This window comes from Ostrinia nubilalis, chromosome 3, assembly GCF_963855985.1.
Source record: "Ostrinia nubilalis chromosome 3, ilOstNubi1.1, whole genome shotgun sequence".
Lineage (NCBI taxonomy): Eukaryota > Metazoa > Arthropoda > Insecta > Lepidoptera > Crambidae > Ostrinia > Ostrinia nubilalis.
The window spans coordinates 10,768,038-10,790,211 of NC_087090.1; the positions used below are offsets into that span (position 1 = coordinate 10,768,038).

General features: G+C 33.4%; 1 protein-coding gene across 5 annotated transcripts in view; it reads left to right on the forward strand.

Moving 5' to 3' along the window:
- Positions 1 to 1,719: 1,719 nt before the first annotated feature.
- LOC135087899 (sodium/hydrogen exchanger 9B2-like) overlaps positions 1,720 to 22,174 on the forward strand; it is a 54,743-nt gene continuing 34,288 nt past the window's right edge. The window contains exon 1 of one of the 5 annotated variants that reach the window (XM_063982743.1): positions 1,720 to 2,194. In XM_063982743.1, coding sequence (XP_063838813.1) covers positions 1,964 to 2,194 — 231 coding nt within the window. In that variant the 5' untranslated portion in view covers positions 1,720 to 1,963. Of the gene's footprint in view, positions 2,195 to 10,011; positions 10,147 to 12,532; positions 12,958 to 19,778; positions 19,903 to 22,174 lie in introns of those variants that run through there. The other 4 variants (XM_063982744.1, XM_063982747.1, XM_063982746.1 and 1 more) reach the window with 4 other exon arrangements.

The window sequence follows — 22,174 nt, forward strand, 5'->3', positions numbered from 1 at the left end:
TTTAAAATGTTGTTATCCATAAAAAAGTGTTCAATAGGTATTAGGCGTAGCTACGAGTATTATGATGGTACGGAACTCTTCATTTGCGAATCCGACTCGTATTTTACCATATTTTTCATTACCGGGACTAAGAGTCGTGTACTCGAACCACTTTAGTAGTAATTTTAGTGACTGACTGACACACACTAGCAAATAACAATCTTGCGTGGCAGGTTTCCTCGCGGTGCTTTTCTCATATTTTAGAAAATACTTAAACTAAAATTTTACATAAGCAGTGGTACGAGTTTAAGCAGATGTTCGTCGAACGCAAGAATCTTGGATTTTGTTTTCCCTGTAATTATGACATGACAATGCGGTAAGTATTGTAAAAATATTGTTATGGTTTAGAGAATGTTAAGATTTTTCACGGAGAAAATGCATTTTTCATAGATTTTCCTCCTTCCGTTTTAATTCACTTATCTTCAGAGTCGGCTTTAGATGTCGAACTCTTACACAATTGTTTTTCAACTGTAAGATAAAAGTAGATTCTATGATGTAATCATATCATTGATCACATCACATACTAACCTAAGTACCTACCTAATATTATAATAAGATAACAATATTTTGTTACCACTATTTACATGCAAGTTACCGTCTACCTTATTAAAGTTATCTAAATAGCTTTTTCTCGAAAATCTTTTGTTAATATAAACATTACTCTCTCTTCAAGAAAACTGAGTTTTCAATAAATTTTATTTTACCTAATTAATACCTTTAAACATAACGTTAATTCGCTTGATATTCTTAATATAATAAAGTATATTTTATAAAAATACAACAGGTTCCGCAGAAATGACAAAAATCCACAAAATACTTTTCTCTCTGTCTTTTTAAATTACTGGAGTTCTAAATAATAATAGCCTATTTAGAACTAATTCCTATTATTATTTGTATAAATTAAGTATTCACACACTCATATGATAACACTTTAAAATGTTTACGCTAGTGCGTAGGTACTAAAGAACTTATTTTTTTATATCATAGTATAGTTACTATGATATAAAAAATAAGTTCTTTGCTCTTTTTTGTGAGTTTAAAGCATTATGACTATCATACCTACATCATTTATCGAAAACATCCTGTTTAAGGTCTAGACCTAAATAACTCAAAAGCCTAAGTAAATTACCGACAGACTTTGTTACCGATTCACGAGTTCATGATTACTGGAACTCAGTAAAATCAGAAAAGATTTTCTAAATTCATTTAATATACTTAATAGATTATCGTCACCAGGTGCAGGAAAACTCAAATATTTAAGTATCACTTATGATAATTATCGTTAATCCCACTTAACTCGAGAATTATTTGTGAATCTATTAGCAGCTATTAAATTAAGACGTAACATTGACAAACAAATTATTGTACGCTCTACACGTTTGGTCCACTATTGTTTAACGAGATCATTCAATTTATAACTTGTTTTAGTCGTACGTGTAAAGCAGGTAAATTAAGGTGTATTTAGAATTGGAGGTTGTCAAAATTGTTGAGAACATTAGCGTAATGGTGTGATAAGAGTGTCATGCGTTGACATCCCTTTTCATTAATGTGAGCGGGCACCGAGCGGCGCAGGAGAGCGGCACCCGGCAGTCGCACCCGGCGCGCGCGCTTGCCCACGCACCACGACCGCGTAGCTCATCTCCCCAGTGTTAAATGATTGTGTCAATTCCAAACAAACGCGCAACCAGCGGCAGCCCTCGCGACTCCGGTTCAAGGCCCCTACGTGATCACGAGGTGCTAACATAAAGAACCTCCACCGTCACGTACCCCGGCTACCTGAATTAGTTATTTTTTATCGCTACTCTTTCACCTTCGATGTAAATATCTTATCGAACTGTCAATAGGCTGTGGATTTCCTATCTGGTAAAATATCGAAATATTTGAGCGGAGTTGTATTTAAGATGAATATCATCGCGTAGCGAAGATGAAATCGCGCGATCGACACACAAAACAAGAGGCGCGGAGGGGAAAAAAGGAGAAGAAATCGCCTAAGCAAGAAGCTCGGGGTCAGAGAAGTTCGGGGAAGTCGGGGAGAGCCAGCCCACCGAGCTCGGCGGCCGTCAGGGACCGCGTCAAGCGCTCGGGCTTCGAGGCCGTGAAGCTGCACATTGAGAGCTCTGGCCACAACGGCAGGACTTCACGATCAGCTACTGCGGTAAAGTACTGTTGTGATTCTTTTTACATTACCTTTCATACAAATGCAAATTCCTTGATCAATTTTTAAAAAAAGTTGATAAAAAATGCAATGGACATAATATTTGACTCTATCTATGTATCTATAATTAAGATGTTTTTCGACGCAATGTTCACATTGCGGTTAGGCAATACTTATCATTTGGGCAATTCGAACGACGGCTACTTAATGAAGAGTCAACAAGGAGGTATATGACGCATCCTCACGTGCTTTAGTATCAGGCCGACTTATGTATAACATCAATTTATTTATAATTATACTTTAAGGAGACAAACAAACAACATATTGTTTGAAAACAGGTGTTTTAGCGTCCGAGGCCTGTATGGTATGAAATTTACACAAATGTGGCAATGAAATGAAACCATGGCGAAGAAGGCGAGGTTGGAATATTAACTAAACTCTGTTACTTTGTTTACTACATGTAAATAGGTATTATTCGCGAACAAAGTGATAAAGTATACGCAGTGCTTCGACTTTGAAGCGAGCACCATGTGATCCGTTTATCACATTTGTCCAGATCGTGACGGACGAAGATTATCGACTGGTGAGGAGGATAAACCTTATCTCCTTGAAAGGTGTGCATATAAATGTCATTCAAAACAAAGAACTGTCAAAAACAAAAATTTAGGACAAGCAGAACATCTGCACTGGAAAAAACTGGAGTACCTATCACTCTTTTTCAACTTTACACAAGCAAAGAACCGCAAATTAGACCACATTTTCGATAATGAAATAAGACAAAGGAGTTTCTATTGATTCTTTTTGCGCGCAAAACTGGAGTAGGTACACCATTAGGTATTGCATGAAAAAAATATTTTCTGACGCGAACAACTTTTGCAATGTAAATACGTATGAAAATACAATATTTTCTAATCATAGATAAATTACCATACTAAGTATTTATGTTAATCAATAAACTTTATAATTACCTTTTATATAACTTGTATTCAAAAGGGAAAGTCGTAACTAAGTAAGTCTAGAGAGTTAACGTAGAATTGAAGAATATTGCAAGAAATTATACTAGAAGTTTCTATTTCTTAGGTACACTCGCTTTCATAAAGAAAGACATAACATGTACCTACATCAATTTTCTTTGTGGATAATAATATTTGATTGATTGAATTATTATTTGAAGATTGATACCTACACAGTGCAAGAAAATAAAATAAAACATATTTATTAACTTCCCAATAACATAATGGTCCTACTTCACAAATACTCACATCAAAAAAGTTACTAAGTTTTGACAACGATATTAGTTGTCATTTGTTAACATTTTCTATTGTGCAATTTTTTTGGTAGAATAGTTTTGAATGCAATTTTGCGGTACTACTTACTTCGGTGATTCAGTAACAATTTTTTGCCATTAACTGTACAGCTACTCAGCTCCGACGGAATGTAATGTGGAAACTTGCTTTTCCAGTTTAGTAAAGTACATACAATCTTCCTAAGGCTTGAAAACAAGGACTTGCAAATTTTTTAAATGGTTTGTTGGTGATTTCGTTCCAATCCGGTCATCTTTTTGTATAAGTAGTATTTAAGATAGAAGAACCTACTTACAATCATCAATTAATGAAAAATATGTTTAGAAGTAGGAGCTTAATGAATTATTTTTTTTCAAAATTTTCATAAATCTCTGTTTAGAATGACAGATAGATACAAACAAATATAATTATGAGTACTAATTACGATTAAAGAGACTTTCAAATTGCAATATTGCCTATTGGCAATGAAAAGAACTTTTTCCCCCTTACGAGATTCTGAAAAGTTTAAATTACAAGCTTTTATATCCGAAGTCATTTTACATAATATGTATTCATACATGTCATACACATTGCATACTATTTATCTACCTATGTTTATCCGGTGCGTCGTCATCTAGTAATAATTACAAAATTCGAAATAGTTTAGAACAAATTCATTAGTGTAATGGTTAGAACAATTATTACTTTTACCAAAATGGTAATAATACCTGCTCTAATATTATGGGCTAATTTAATTCATTATAATAAGAACGTAGACGAAAATCAATGAGGTTCTTATTTATTTACACTGAAGATGCCTTAAAGACTAACCTAACCTTCAAGCCATTTCTATATGCTGGACACTCTTACCGGCTCTACAAAGAGATTACATGTAAGATAATATCTTCTCAATTCGTAACAAAACTGCAGTTTTTGTTGTACATATAAGGTCGGACAATAGTTATGTATGTATAAGAATTGCCTTTTATGGTCATTTCAAAATATGAATGTTTGCCATATTAACGACTGTTATAATGGTAAGGAAAATAAAGCCACAAGGTAAGAACTGATTATAATTAAAGGTCGTCAAGTTTTAAGCCAATTAATTAGATACAGTAAAATCACATGAATCTCAAATTACACATCATTATGAATTACGATTAGCTAATTTATGAGCAACATTATTCATCATGTTGTAAAGTGTATGGATTTATAAGTATTGAAGTCTGCACATCTCATCTCCCTTTCATCCCTCTGTGATTCATCCCTCTGTAGTAACAATGATCTTATGATTCATCCCTAGTTATTAGGAACTCCAATCTCGTAATTGTTAACGAGAGACATGTCTCCTAAGGTCAAACGGTTCAACGAGACAAGTTCAATCCCGAGAAAGACTGTCATCTGGGCAGCGCTCAGGGAACCAGGCTATTTCGATGACAATAAAAAAATATAGGAACACTAAGTATGTTTATGTCTGTACGAATTTCTGTCTACGCATGTTAACATTTGTAAAACTAAGACGTAACCTATCTTAATTATTTCTAAAGAGAAAGCCATCAAAGAACTAGCTTTCTCCGTAGGCTGTTAAGCTTTGACTGCCGATAGAGTAAAGTTCATGAGAAGAGACTGAGCAAGACAAACTTTAGATGAATTGTTAAAATGCTCTTATAATATAATATAAATATAATTTTTAGTATGTCTTGGACATTGTCAAATTTAAAAAAAATGGGCAGATAACGTGCATGAATCTAATTTGTGAAGTTATGATTTTTTTAGGGTTCCGTACACTCTGTTGTCCGTCTGTCCGTCCGTCCGTCCGTCTGTCAAGACCCTTTTTCTCAGGAACGCGTGGAGGTATGAAGCTGAAATTTATATCAATTACTCAGGTCTACTGTCCCTTGAAGCTGTGAAAAAATCAAACTTCTAAGCCAACGCAATCAAAAGATACAGCCGTTTATGCCGCAAATTTTCGACACTTGCAAGGGAATCAAAACCTACAGGGTGCTTCCCGTGAACTCAGAATCTTGAAATTTGGTACGAAGCAACGTCTTATAGCATAGATAAAGGAAAAATTACGAAAACCATAAATTTTTAGTTACATCACATAATTTTTTTTTTTTTAATAATTTTAAACTTACTACCCATTTCCTCATAAACGCGTAGAGGTATTAAATTGAAATTCATACCAAATACTCAGGTCTATAATACCTTTAAGCTGTAACAAAATCAAACTTCTATGTCAACGCAATCAAAAGAAACAGCAATTTAAGCTGCATATTTTGAAACTCGCAAGTACTCGCAAGGGAATCAAAACCTAAAGGGTACTTCCAGTCGACCTAGAATCTTGAAATTTGGCATGAAGCAACGTTTTATAGCACACATAAAGGAAAAATTCCGAAAACCTTAAATTTTTAGTTACATTACAAAATATATATTTTTTAATAAATATAAACTTATGAATTTCATTTTGCAATAAAAATACCATAGTTATGACTCGATTGTCGTAATGAACGAACTTTGTAAACCTTGCAGGTTTGTACGGAACCCTCGGTGCGCGAGTCCGACTCTCACTTGGCCGGTTTTTTTATAACAGATGAATAACTTTTAGCGATTAGCGTATATCCACGAATTATATTAGTAGTGAGCATTCAGGAGGCACGTGCAAAAAAAATGAAAATGCTAATGGTATAGTACTTAAGCATAAGAAAACTACCGATTGCTGTTGTATTTAGCGCCTTATAAGGATCACACATTGATTTCGTGATTGCTTAGGATAAGATATTCTGAAATGTAGATCTATGAAAGTACCTTAATTTTAACAGGTTTTAACGCGATATGCGGCTAGGTAATAATAATGAAATAATACCTGTATTTGCCTGACATTTTCAAAATAATTATGGAAGTGCCTATTCTATAGGATATAAAATAAGTATTAGTTATTTTAATCTTTGCCTCAATTAAAGCACAATATAAGTTCCGTTCCTTGTTGATGTTTAGTCGCATGGCATGGTCATTGTGGTTATGAATAAAAATTGACATTGAGACATGTGGTCTACTGTTCACGTTTCATTAAGGGGTGTTATATTCAGTTACCTTTGTTAGGTATTTTTATAGAACAAGCATAAAAAGTTTGGGGTGGCCAGAATCGACACTTTTAATATCGCGTAATATTGTGTAAAATCACTATTTGAACAATAAAAGAATCATAGTAAAAGCACGTCTTAATGATTTCTTTGAAAATATCTTTTGAATCCAGAAAAACATTGCACTCAAATCATATCGGAGGCTTTACACTTTTTGTTGATAAACTATCATCATATGACCGCACTTCAATCTCCACGAGATTATAAAGGTACAGTCAAATTTAGAATAATCTTTCTCGAATAATTTTAAAAAAGTAAGCACGTCCATACGTTAATGGAATATCATAAGAGAAGCCACACAAAATCATATTTTTTCTACTTAACAGTAAAAATTAGGATAAAATAAAAGAAACCAAAGACTAGAAGGAATTTAATTCGGAGGAACTTCTGTGATAATGTGGGATCGCCTGTCTCTCCTAATTTTAAAGCGTCACTGTCACTAGATGTTCCTCATACTTGTTCAGGAAAGCATCCTGGCCCTATTTATACAGAATGGCCCAGACCAGATGGATATAAATTAGGGACCAATGACCAATCAGGCCCCGCCAGGAAAAAAACCGCTTTTTTATTTGAAGACATTAAAATATTAATTTTTGTTTCTAATGATCATTTCAGTTTTTATTGCAACTTAGACACTGTACTCTCAAATGTAAATCAATTCAGAGATATGCAGCAAGATCTGCCGATACCAAACTGGTTAGAGAGCCAGTAGTCCGGTAAGCGTTTTACCAAGTAATGTGACCAATTACAACACAACAAACAGAAATTAACCTCTTGTTATCTGTCTTTATTTCGGGACTTTTGTCCAAAAACATGTCAGTCCCAAATACCTCATCTCATTTGTTTATTTCGCATTTTTAATTTACTCCTCATCTCGTCATATATTAATGTTTACGTTTGTTTTTGTGTGACAAGTGTTAGGTGTAATTACTAACAGAATATAACATAATGTACCTACAATGAACGATACACAAAGAATTACGAACATCCAAAAGATTAACCTTGTCAAAAATATAACATTTATATGCAATAACATGCTTATAAGTACCTAATCTAGACTAAAAACCAGTTTCTCTAATTTACATAAAGTGTAAAGATATATTTAGGTATTATTTTTTGCACGCAGATTAAATTAATTAGATGTAAAGATCAACAGGTTTCACACGACAAAAATCTGAACACAGTATAGTTGCGTCTTTTGCATATGTATTTAAAAGTAATACTGTGGTAATACTTTTAATCCAAACGTATGATTCAATTGTTTCTAATCACCAGTTAAGTACTGTAGGTTCGATAAGTGGTGAAATAAGTTTGTAGTATAGGTATAAAACACTTTAAAAGCAATAAATTTCGTAATTCATTAAAATAACGGGCAATATAATTAATATCGTATTTTTATTATATTGCCCGCTATTTTGAAGATTGAATAATGTTATCATAATAACTACATCATAAAGCAAATACGTAGAATTTAATAGTTGGGTAGTTCTACTCACGGTGGAATTATTTAGGACCATAAAATGAATCTCCAGTTTTTGTTAGTAATCAGTATAAACAGTGACTAAAGACCGAGAATATACTACAATATATCCAATTTTTAACGGGCCAGACAAAATTATGATAAATATTGATTTTATAGCGGTTTTTCTATTTTCGATGGACAGGGAAGTGAGAACATTTACAGGATAGTGAAAATTTTACTGAAAGATGCATTTGAGTTTATAGTCTTTATTCTAAAAATAATAAAAAATACTTTTATGTGCATCATAAAGGTCCACTATCAATTGAACATGGAACTCATTTAGGTTGCTTCTTTTTCCGTCACCTGATCTCTTTGACTTTTCCCTACTATTCGTATCTCCTTCTATTATCTTCCTCTTCTTTCCTCGACGCTTTTCTTCGACTGGAAACAATTCGTTAGTATCTATTTTCGGTATCTCCAGCAATTCATCAGGATCATCAATGTTCATTCAGTCCCAGTACACTCGTAAGGTCAACCAAGTCTGATGAATCAAAATACTGGTGTTGCAGGCATTACTGGTCTCAGTTTCAGATTCAGTTTAAGCGTCATCAACATTTGCTTTCATGGAAGAATATTTTACGATGCCTATTTGGAAGTGCTCGCACACGTTACTGCAAAAACAGCTAAAAGTTTGTATAGAGTCAAGCAAGTCAAAATGGAGTATCCAGTTTCAATGGAGTGTATGCATTTGCCTGCACTTAGTGTATTTGTAAAATGCCTTTAAATGGCAGGAAGTTTTGCTGGTTAGTCGATACTAACTTTTCCATTTTCTTCGTAAACCCAGGGAAATGTTACACAGGGAAGTGAGATTTTTGATGTATTTTGCCAAAATCATGATTTATATAAACTTCATATCAAATTTAATATTATCAGTCAATGGACGCAAGCGAGTTTGACAATATTGTTTCATAATTGCCCTAAAATAATATAAAATACTGTTATAAATACGTAACAGATGAGTGATAAGTTGTCTGGCCCAGACACGACAGACGATTATAACAGCGTAGCTGCGTCTAACTGACTGACGATTTGGGCGAAATAAACGTTTCACTAGGCGAACTTAACTGCATACTTAAATACATAAGAACGACAACGTGGCTTACCCTTTGTTTTGTTACAGATTTTAACGTGTTTATAGGTGGCAGGGAAGTGATACTAATTCGTGTCGCCTATGTTCGGCAATCAAAAAATTATGTAAATAGGGAATTCAAACATAAGCCATATAGGTTAAATGAAAGATACACTAATGGTTACTTTCAATACAATGTTATTTTTGACTAATTATATTTTTATATATTTTTTATTGTGATTTACATCATGAATTCTGGAATGTCACCCCACAGGGAAATGAGAATTTTTCCCATTTGAAGCCATTTTTGTCTGGGATGTTTTTATTAAAACGTGTTGAAATTCAGTGACCAAGTACTATGTGAGTTAAACTTTATTAATACCCTAAAACGAAAACTATTAATTGGTAATTTAAGGAGCTGCAAGTTGAGCCCCGTAAAATTCCCTGATTTGTATAACTACCCAGTTGATAATATTCGCCCTATCGACTACGTATAAGATTGCTTACAACAACCTTTACACGCTATTGTAATTGAAAACTTATAAAAACAGGTACAATTTTAAAGTTTCAATAAATAATAGGAAAAACTTACTTAGTTAAACCATTGATAACTCTTCCCAGCTTGTGGTAACTTTCAACCATTGTAAATCTGAAGTACTTCTCGGAAACTTATAGAATAAATTTGTATATGAAAGTTTTGTAGTTGACTGTACATACAACTTAATCTTTATGTGCGTTATTGTATTAAAGATTTGATAAGTTAACAAATAAGTAGCTTAGTTTCGCATTTATTGAACTTATTAGAAGCCTGGATATTGTGTGAAACCAACTTAAGAAATCGTAGTTTAAAAAAAAAAAAAAAAACATACAGTCGAATTGAGACCCACCTCCTATTTTTGAAATCAGTCAAAAATGGCGAACGACGCAGAAATTCGGTAAGTGATTTAAATACCATGATTTCAGGGAATTAATTTAATATTTAAACACAATTACAATAATAAACTAATTTAGTTTATTTAGGTACATTCCTAGACATTAACTCAAATCTTCTATCTTTAATTAAAGTAATTTTAAGACGCATTTTGTAAGGTTCATTAATGTTTAAAATTAAAGTTCATTAACCCTTATAGTCTAGTGATCAGAATAATCAATTGTGTTCTTAACTAATTGTAATCTGCTTTCCATCTTGAATTTAAAATTAAAGACAAGTCGCTACTCATGGCCAGTCTGAATGTTTATTTACTTTCTGATTTTCTCTTGATGGTTTTTGATTGGTATACTTATTTCAATATTTTGTATTTGTTAGTTTTTAAATTTGCAACTGTCCACATTGCATGTCGTGGCAGCCTTTAATTAAGTCAACACTTAGTTCTAAGCACTTTTATTTATAGTAATTCCATGCATGCGTGTTTGTCTTGTTGTTTGTCCTAATAAATAAAATAAAATAAAAATTTTCATTAGAAAAACGTATACAAACTCAAATTGTTTACGTCAGAGAAACCGTATAAATCCGGATCATTATTGCGCTAAAAATTAGCTCATCACAAATATTTTCAGCAAATACAGATTAGGATTTTAAATTGCAATCACGAGGATAGTCAGCTTAAAGAATCGTGATATCCATTTGACTATGACAATATTTGCAAGTGCAGTAAACACCAATGTGTACTAGAGAGTGTTTTATATTAAAATGCATATAATATAAAGCTGGCGTCAAAAAAGCTACTGACATGTAATGTCATAGTAAATGTCTACTGAAAAATCGTATTTATGAACATCGGTTTAAGACATCTGTTTTGTCAACCTATAAATCTTTACGCCCTGTACATACAATGCAAATTGATTTTTAGTAATAAGACTGTTGTCCTGAAAATACATCAAAACAACAATATATTAATCTATGTATAATCTACTGCATAATAATGTCGTGACCAAATGAGAAGTGAAAATATTATATTGAGAATCTTTTCTAATAATAGGTGCTAGTAACATACATTTCACAACAAAGTAACAATGAACAATAAAACTTCCTCTTTCACGGCATTAAAAATAATTTATTATAATGCATTCGAATCATATTTTCAGCATAGTTGTGAAATTAAATAATGTTTATTCTTGTGAGTTACTTGCCTAATTTAGATATCCTAAATGAAAATTGAGTTGGTTTCTGAAAATAACTATAGTTTTTCACTTAAATTAATAAATTTCATACAAAACAGTTATGGTAATAATATGGAACGTGCCAATTACTTCTGAATAGCAGATGTCTTGGTAATTTAACACCGCATTTATGCAGTATATTTTCCATCAACCAAATTATGGCCAGTTTGTAAATACGAAGTGTCATATTCATAGTCATTTATTCTATAAACAATAACATTACCGTATATTAATAATATTATTAAGTGTGTACGAGTTTCATCTATGCCAGTGCGTAACATTAATGGTTCTATGAATGGTAATGTCGCGAATGTGGAATTTAATATACGCAAATCGTAAAACGGCTAGACTGGGATGTATTACGTCACAGTACGCCATGCATATCATTTGGTCTCGTGCTCGTGGCATTAAGTTACGATCAAAAAGCGACGCATTTATTGTCATTGATTTTATTGACGTACATCTAAGTAATTAAAAAAATAATATTCTTTTATCTTAAATTATGGATTTATTCATCTAAAGGTACCTACTTACGTCTAGGGCTTCATAACTGCATTACAATACGCTACGACGGTGTTTCCACTACTCGTGTTTGTTACCAATCAATTTAACAATTTCATTTCAAAATACAGAGTGGAATTTTGTAATGCCACCTGGAGGGAAAGTACTCTTAATACTTTAGATAGAAAATTTTACTGAAAGAAAACATTCCTTTATTTTTGAAAAGGAAGAGAATTGCATTAAAATTCCACCCTGTATAATACAAGCGCACTTCAAATACAAGGACTGAGTGATTGCGATGTGTTTTACTAAAATGCTTACTATAGCTCTCTAAGTCTATTATCTCCAAATTATACATAGTAACTATTACCGTAAAAAGACTTTACGTATTTACCATGCACGCCATGCTAACCGATCGACCGTCTTTATTGTTTTCACGTGACATTATAAAATCTAACGGAAGAATGTCCCATCTTGCAGTTGCTTTGCGGCGACGTCAGTCGTATAAACGACTACAACTAATTTCAAAAACGGATACATACCGTGTGATCATATGACGAACGTAAAACGAATTAACCGGGCAGTGATAATAAATGAAACAAAGAAACACCCTTATAAGTAGCGTAGTAGTTGCATCACGGCGCTGAAAACATTCTGTGTCGTATGAAGACGTGTGACTGAGTAATAGAGGGTGGAGACCTCGTGTTTCCTAAAAACCGAGGTCGTGGAATCTGTGAAAACGATTGTAGTGGAGTTGTCGTGCCCTTAGTCGGGTCAGTCACGTAAATAGTGAGTGAGATTGCGTTCGGCGGCGGCAGAGTGCGCGCACCGGCCGTCTCGAGCTCTCATCTTGCCCTTATCCCTTATCTGAAGCCGGCCACTTGATCCTCGTGACTGAGCCCGCACCTGCCGATTAGCTCGCTTGTTCGCGACATCTCGATCATCGACGGTGCAGATCGAACGTTCATTGTGCTTTAATAACAACTCATTATTTCTGCGATGTAAATAATTGACAATAGTTATCGACTCGAACATTTCGGCGCTGTTTTATCTTGGACTTTGCAGTTCAACACATCTTTACCCAGGTATGTACTTTACAAATCCCCGAGAAAGTTTAATATTTTAAATGAATAACATTAGTTAGATAAAATAATTATGCACTTCTACCAATTTTTAATTAAACAATGCAAAAAAGACAGATAATATGCAACGTGCACTTTTTATATCCGTACTTTAAACGCTTATTTGCCCGTCTTTAATTTAAATGACGTCTGTTGGTTAAACAAGGATTTAATCAATTGTTTCAATGACAGATGCAATGGATTACGGAAACATCTCGCTGTTTTGTTCAACGTTCTCTCTTTGTTGATATCATGAATTTTTGTGTGAATGTCCAATAAGTTCCACTTTGATTTAATTTCTCTTAACAACGTGACGAATCTTGCAAATATTAAATTATATAAACCGCAAAATTGCAATTCCAGTTATTTTGACTCTACCCATTTAAAAATAACGAGATGTACAGCGATCTTTTTATATTTAAAACATTAAACTTAAAACTCAAGTCCTTATGATAGGTTTACGCAGTAGATCATTGACTTAGGTATAATTGATAATTATATCTGTTTGCTGTTTAAGTGATAAGAAAAACTACGGTAAATAATGCCAATGATATAAACCTGTACTTCAGAATATCCTCCGTGGACGCAAGTTCCCATATTTTATTTATTTATGTGTTATTCTTTTTAGTTTTTGAAAAGATCCTAATTTATTATTTCTTTCGTTGAGTAAAACAATTTAACTTTTAAATCAGACTAACTCAATCACAGGTCCTTTTGTGCCCATAGCAATATCTCCTGTTCGCACATTTAGACAGCAAAAATGTGTAGGCATATTTGACCTGTTGCTTGACTAAAGTTATAGTTCATAGATTTTTTGTAAGTACTAGACGTGTGGAATAAATATGGAATTCTAAAATGATATACTTATCTACTATGCTTGATATTAGTGAGTTGGTAAAGCAATATTAGGAGATAATCTAATTTCCACAACCACTTAATCATTTAGGCAGACGCTAAAGGAGGTTCTCCCTCACTAAATACCTTAATTCAACCTTCACTTGACTTCATAATTAAATTTTCTACTATAGTTAATGTTTTCTACTGTTTTGTCTGTGTTCACCGCTTGTGTAAATGGTAGAATCGCCACTAACTGACATCTTATGTATTTTACTTTATTTTAGACTAGCGGCCGCCCGCGACTTCGTACGCGTGGATCCCGTTTTACCCCCTTCATCTATCTTACGCGGTTTAGATTTTTAATACAAATGTTTTTTCCCGCTAACTCCCGTTCCCGTGAGAATTTTGCAATATCCTGTTGTAACTAAGCTTTAAATTTACTAAGGTACCTGCATGCCAAATTTCAAGCGTCTATCTTACGTGGCTTAGATTTTTTCATACAAATGTTTTTTCTCGCTAATTCCCGTTCCTGTAGGAATTTTGCAATATCATGTTATAACTAAGCTTTAAGTTTACTAAGGTACCTGCTTGCCAAATTTCAAGCGTCTAACTTAAGCGGTTTAGATTTTTCATACAAAAGGATTTTCCCGCTAATGCCCGTTCCCGTGGGAATTCCTAAGTATCCTATAACCTGCCCAGGAGTATGAAGAATAATTGTACCAAGTTTCGTTAAAATCCGTCGAGTAGTTTTTGTTTCTATAAGGAACATACAGACAGACAGACAGACAGACAGACAGACAGACAGACAAAAATTTTACTGATTGCATTTTTGGCATCAGTATCGATCACTAATCACCCCCTGATAGTTATTTTGAAAATATATTTCATGTACAGAATTGACCTCTCTACAGATTTATTATAAGTATAGATAGACTAGCTTTTGCCCGAGGCTTCACCCGCGTGAAATATAGTTTGTCACAGATCGTCATAAATTATAGCCTCGGTAATAAACAATAATACTGTAAAGTTTCATCAAAATCCGTTCAGTAGTTTTTGCGTGAAAGAATAACAAACATCCAGACATCCAAACTTTTGCATTTATAATATTAGTAGGATAGGATAGAATGTAAAGCACAAACTTAACGTTGTACGAGTATTTAGACTATTTTATTATATCATAAATAAAACATAAACGATATATTTTTCTCATAGAAAATTCTAAGTCCATTTCAAGTTATTAACCTATCGTTTAAGCTCTATTCAGTTACTGCATTATAAAATTATCATTGAATTTATGAATACGATAAATTATTGCTTTGACTATAAAACATTATTTACTTGAAAATTTAATTAAATTGACAGCATTAAACAACATATCAATATAAATGCTAATGTCAGATTTGTACCCGTCTCTACCTCTCCGATAGACTGTTGGTACACACCTTGTAAATTAATAGTATTCTCTTTGATCTTTGAATTCGTAATAACTACAGTAACTTACAAAGCCGTGGTATTGTTACTGACAGTAGATTTACGAAAGCGAGCAAGTTTACCGGAGCAATAGCTGCAAGTAGATGAAATAACATTGCTCTATTGCAATATTCATGCTTTATCCTTGTATTACAAGAAGATTTTATAATCATACCTACCATAAGTCTAGCGCTAAACTCAGTGCCGATTGTGTGGGAGTGGCACGGGAGGGGTGACATTGACATATTATTACGTGACAGACAGGTCATACAAATCTGCCCCCTTAGACAAAACGCACTTTTTGAACGAATCGAAAATCGAATCCGTCAAAACTCCATACAAATAATTAACTTTTAAAAAAAATAAAACCGACTTCAAATGCGTGAACACAAAAAAAAACTAAAAATTAAAAATATTGCGTATAAAAAAGTTCATCCCCAATTTTCCACCCTTAGGGGTGAAATATTTTCTTCAAATTCGCATGAAACCACCCTTTTGATAATACCTATTCAACAAAAAAATAATCGTTCAAATTGATTTATAATCGGCGGAGATATTGCGTATAAAAAAGTTCATCCCCAATTTTCCACCCTTGGGGGTTGTTTTTTCTATTATTAAATTTAAATGGGACCACCCTTGAGGTATTACCTATAAGCCGAAAAAAGATTTGTTCAAATCGGTTCATAATTGGCGGAGTTATCGCGTAACAAACATAGAAAAAAAAAACATACGGGTCGAATTGAGAACCTCCTCCTTTTTTGAAGTCGGTGGAAAAGGGGCTTTTCGACCACTTTTCGACTGGTTTGCGATTATAATTTGCACTTTGTCTAGACCCACTGAAGCATAACTGAAGTCAAGCTGACGTTTGTCGTCTCAAAAACAGCTTCCCGTGCCGCTCCCATACCTCAGGCACTCATTAACTTAAGCACTAGACCTATAATGGCATGAAATCATTATTATTCAACTTCATAATACCTACTGAAATCAGCATATTCATTATTATTACCACTCAAACCGCCTAGGTTTTGAACAAATAAATAAATAGGCTTTATCAGTTTAATTTTTAAGTAGGGCACTTAAACTGTCACCCGTATGCTTCACCGGTCAAAATAATGATGCTTATTACTGCTTAATGAGTAGGTACTATGTAACGTTTTGTTTGTAGTCACTATTTAATTCCTGTTGATAAAGCCTAAAGTAGCAGTGGCTTCAGTTTCAAGGGTTTTTAATCACTGTAATTATTTATTATCAATGGGATTTTGTTCGATGCCTTGGTCGCATACTTTCAAGCATTATTGATAATTTGAAAATAAATAAACTTGTGCTAAATAACTTATTAAGTAGGTACAGTCAAGAACACTGAACTGGAACAAATGTACTTATTATAAATTGAAATATATTAAGCAATCGAGCCGAAAGCTTTTCCAATTCATAAATTATTAGGTACTTGTTGTTCATAATACGTGGTTTTTCCATCATTGGAAACCAGGCCTGATTTCGTGAAAATTCGAATGCTAATACATAATTTCGCCCACAAATCATGCTGCAATATTACTCATACTTCAATGATGTTAAGTAGGCCCATAAAAAGTGTCCATCCAACTTATCGAATAGGTATTAAACTGACCGGCGTAGTTTATGCCTATTATACAAGGATATCTTCATTGTAAGAATATTATAAATGTGAAAGTTTGTGAAAATTGATATTGGTTACTCTTTCACGTATTAAAATAATATTGGGAAATATTTTGCAGGCAAAATCTAAAACATTATAAAGGTTTAAAAAATACATTAACCATCCTTTTCCCAGTCGAGTAAAAATCATGAAGACTTACTTACTGTTCGGCATTTATTAGATAGATATATCTCAACACCCATAAAGGGAAGGGTTAATAACCCAGGAGATATCCACGAGTTGTCCTCCTTTACAACATTAGTAGTTGAAAGAAGTCGTTAAAATGCGTTGATGTTCGCCTGGTCATGTTATTCGAGTACTAAAGCCCCAACCAGGCAGATGCAAGTTCCATTACAGCTGGGGGTTAATATTTTAAGAACATTTATGTTTGTGAATCTATTTATAGTAATACCTATTCAAGATGGGAAATGATGATCGTCTCTACCTTCGTCCTGTGAAGGTAGAGGCGAGCTTCCCCTTAATCCTCAACCACAGAGGAACTCGCATTCTTACCTCCAACTGCCGAAATAGAACTATGCTGTTAACATTATTGTTATAGCGACAGGTTTAGGTAAGATGGTGGTAGCAAGCCAGGCGGCCTTAGAACAAGATTAACCTATAATTTGTATTCTTAATGACGAAAACCAGTGAAATAGATCCCTAAGCCCTGATCATTATTTAGCTCTTTTTATTCCGTACACATTTTGTACATAGTCCTTGATTGGTCCTCGTTACTATTACTTCCTGAGGCCGTTTGAATAAAATACCAACGTTTTTCTCTGGTCGTTCAATATCTATCAGTTTCCGTATTATAGCTGCTATTACCCACGAGGCATATTAAGAATATTAGGCTATAAATATGACGATTACGAATATAAATGATTAGGATAGGTTATTCACTAACACTTAATCATAGACATTTCTGCTCAAAATGTAATTTATAAATACAAAAAATATTTTTTAAATTTAAGTGACCGTTAACGCACTCTCTCGTTACCTTTTATGTCTTTTTAGATATGCAATTTTGTACACTACAACAATTTTTTATTTCGCTTTTCTGCTTTGTTTTATCAGAAATCATTTTTTTTATATCGGTAATTCCCCTCAGATATACCATTCATTAAACAAAATGTAAAATATTTTAATTTCCTCCATTACAAAACTTTTTAAATTAGGTACTTACTTCCATTTAATTGGATGATATTTAAAGCACAGAATCTTATAAAAATACTTACATAGCTTATCTTACGATCATTCAAATAGTACAAATCTACGTTAAACATCTAAATGATTTAGGCAGTTTTCCCAAAATTTCCTGTGAAGTGTAGGTACGGACGACAGCACTACCTCTAAACAAAGTGTAGTCAATGTGTAATTGGTGACTGTACGATACAATTACAAGAACGTTTTTGTTTGTACTCAACACCCAGTTATCAATTTTATATGGAAGGCATAAAATTAAAGTAGACCGTAAAAAGTAAGCCCAAAGTATTAAGATCCTAAAAATAACATATTGTTATTTTGTATGATAAATAAATATATGGTCGCTCGTTAAACGTTTTATATATTTTCAATAACGATTAATGAAATTCAGCTGTCTTAGCAGTTTGCGAAGGGAACTACACCACCAGCAGAGTTTACGGGACTTTTCCCAACTTTCGTTCCCACCGCTGCAATTCCTGTGAAGGGAGGATCTACAGCGTGACCGTTAATAAAAACTCAACCAGTGAAAACCAAGTTTGTCCCGAGCGAAAGTTAAATGAAATTATTGAGAAGAACATAGTTTATAGGATTTTTTAATATATTTTTTAAAATAAATCACAAAATAATAATACTAAGGTTTACGTAAGCACGCAAATTCCCGTCTGCTATAAAATGGTCAGTTCATAGTATGATAATTGGAAAAATATTTGTTATTATTCATCTATGCATTATCATATTTACATCTAACGGAATTATGTCATTGATAAACAATTAATAATTTCTCAATCAATTCGCCTTGAGTGAGCTGATATAGCTGTCGATGGTCAGGAATAAATAATACGCTATCGCAATACGAATACAAAGTAACCGCTGAGGAAATTGGACCAGCAACGTAACAAAAGGGCTTGTTTCGATTTAATTGTAATTATTTTTGTACTAATTGAAGAGTTTTTAAATAGTATTCAAGTGGTGTACCTATACTTTTTTCATTTTTAATACGAGTATTAACGTTTTTCTAATGAATTAGATGATATAGAAAAAAAATATTCTTTACATTATAAGAAAACAGACACAACAGCGATGTCGCGTAAATAAACCAAAACTTTTCATAAATTGACAACTAATCTACAACAAATTAAAGTTTATAATAAATTATGTCAACTAGGTATCACGGCAATCGGATACCTAGCCCCATATTAAATGTGCCCCAGTTTTCTTTCATGGTTTGGATATTGTATTGCCATAGTAAAATTACATGATTTCAGCGCCTGAATATGTTATTTCTAAGGTTAAGGCTGTGTTTGTTAGTATTACAGACCGTTTTTTTACCCGGATTTTCAATGTCACACTGAAGTTTGTTTACCTCAGAAACCATCTCAAATATTATCGCCTCGTGATATACCTACATCATCACTTCAGCGTTCGCCAATTTAATCCGTACACAAGCTATTGCTGAAATATTTGTCAAGCACGCGGCCTTACTAAAACTTTTTATTTGAAAATTGTTTGAAGATTCAATTCTAATTCAATTGACGTGGGTGCCGACGGGCGAGGCGACGAATTGATGCACAATACTTAGTACCATTATCATATACACACTTGCTGGGACGCTGGACGTCCACACGTTGACTCACTGCGTTCCTTAGTTTATTAATATTTAAACTACTTGTGATAAACGAGTGCTGGCTGGAAACACTGACGCTACGCTGGAGGGCGCAAAAATGGTCAGTTTTATTTTTAATGTTTTAAAAAATTATTTCAAACGTTCCTTTTTATTTTTTTCTGCTTCACTGAGAAGGTTATGTTCCCGGCCTAGCCTTGAATAAGGTTAGAGTTGTAATTTCATACGAGGAATGTGCTGTTGATGATCATTCAATTAGTGCGATATGTTTTTCAAGTGCTAAAATATTATCTAATAATCTTGATAGACTATGAAAGTGATTAGTTAGTACTTGCTACCTACAATATCATCTAACAACGCTGTCCAATGTATACCATTATCGATGTCAAAACTATTATTTCATTACCAACGTAATACTTAACTATTCTTCAATTGCTCTACATTATAAAGGGTAACATAAATTAAACACCTGTTATTAGTATAAAATAAATAGGGCAAGGCCGGCCATCACAAATTGACTAATTTTCAAACGATATACAAATTTATTTTGAAGGGATTAGTTAGGGATATTATAACTATTAATATCTCTAACTACCTTCACCTCCTGTCTTCCTGCGACCTTTAGCCAGGTCGTCCGTGCAAAAGGAAGGCAGTCATCTGCATTTGTCGTCTTATACAAAGGGGGCGTAAGTTCTCGGCTTGCTAGTCTGATATCCTATGTCCGCTCCTGCATTCCTTCGTTCTTCAGATGCGTCCGCCCAAATCGTTATGCAAAAAAAATGCTAAATGAAAGCACTTACACATTACGATAATGGTCAATTAATCGAATAATCAAATGCTTGTTTTCTTCACATACAAAAATAGTGGAAAACTCTTCCTTTCTATACTAAATGAATGAATTTAATATGCATGTGAAGACTGAAAAAGTGAAAAAAAAAAATCCGCACACAACGAATTTGTCGTTGACATTTATACCCATCATTTTATACATATTACGCATTGCATTACTTTCACGTAAAAATGGAATGGTAAATCGTAAAAAATATATTTTCTACTAGGTCATAATGGGCATCGTTTCTAATTTAAAAATATAGCTTAAAAAGTCTTTTTAAATATGTTGTTTACTATTTAAACGAATAACCTTCAATACTTCGATATCATACCGTGATTTGTCTTCCTTATCATGATGATTTGCTCTAACCTACAGATAGATATTTATCATATTTATCAGAAAAGAAGCCATAGATCAAAGGGCGATAATACGAGTATCTTGCTTATGAGATTGTAAGCTCCTTCAAACTGAGCTATCACGATATTGCAGCTAACTCATATGTAGGTGTACCTAATACAGGATAGTAATAAATATATTTATTGAATACACGTAAGAGTAGGTATATCAAAAACTTCCATGAACTAATGTCAAGCTCAAGATAATCGAAAACATCTTAACTTATCGTGTCAACCATTGATAGTGCCCACGTCATATTATATGCACATCTTTTATCCGTTTATCAGAAAATATAGGTATTTAAGGCTGGTTAATGTTTAAGATGGTTAAATGGTGCACAAATATACTTTAACGTTGACAAACGTCAAAAATCTTTCAAACTCCATACAAAATACACCTTATCGTTAAAGTTACGGTCAAAGTTAGGTGGTGCAACTTAGCCTGTTTCATCATTTAACTGACCCTTTAACTGAGCAGATTTGTTATAGTCATAGCACTTTAACCTGCCGCAATCGCAAGTACCTATAGTACTGTAATCAAGCGGCTGTCACAGACCGTAATGCTCTATCAAATTTTCAGCAAACAAAATCCCTCTCTTTGTTTACACAAATTAGGCTTCATCGAAATCATGACGAAAAGTATTTATCTACCCTGGCATGATAATTTGCTTTTACCTACGTGTGTAGGTACTTGTCGTGTTTATCAGACGCCACAGACGTCCATCAATGGGTGATAATATCTTTCAGATGGTGCTAATGCTGTGGCAAACGTCGGCTTATATTTCCAATGTGTTTTTACCTGTTTGTATAGCCGATTGTAAGATCATTTCAAACGAAGCTATCACGATATTCCGGTTACGTTGTTATGATTATAATGTTTATCAGATCAAAATCAATAAACGAATGTTGGGCGCTAAATCATTTTACCTACTTGAACTTTCTAACTAGGTAGATGATGAGCAAGATGATGGTTTACTCCAGTTCAAATTTCTACCTACCTCATAGATTATACTTACGAGTATATCACTTCATTGTCTTCTATCGTTTGCTACAACAACTAACACCATGGTGGTGTCAACCTTTAAACCTTTGGTGTTGACTTCGCTTCATAGGCCTCGTTTGCTTTTTTCGAATTGTCCTCAATGTAT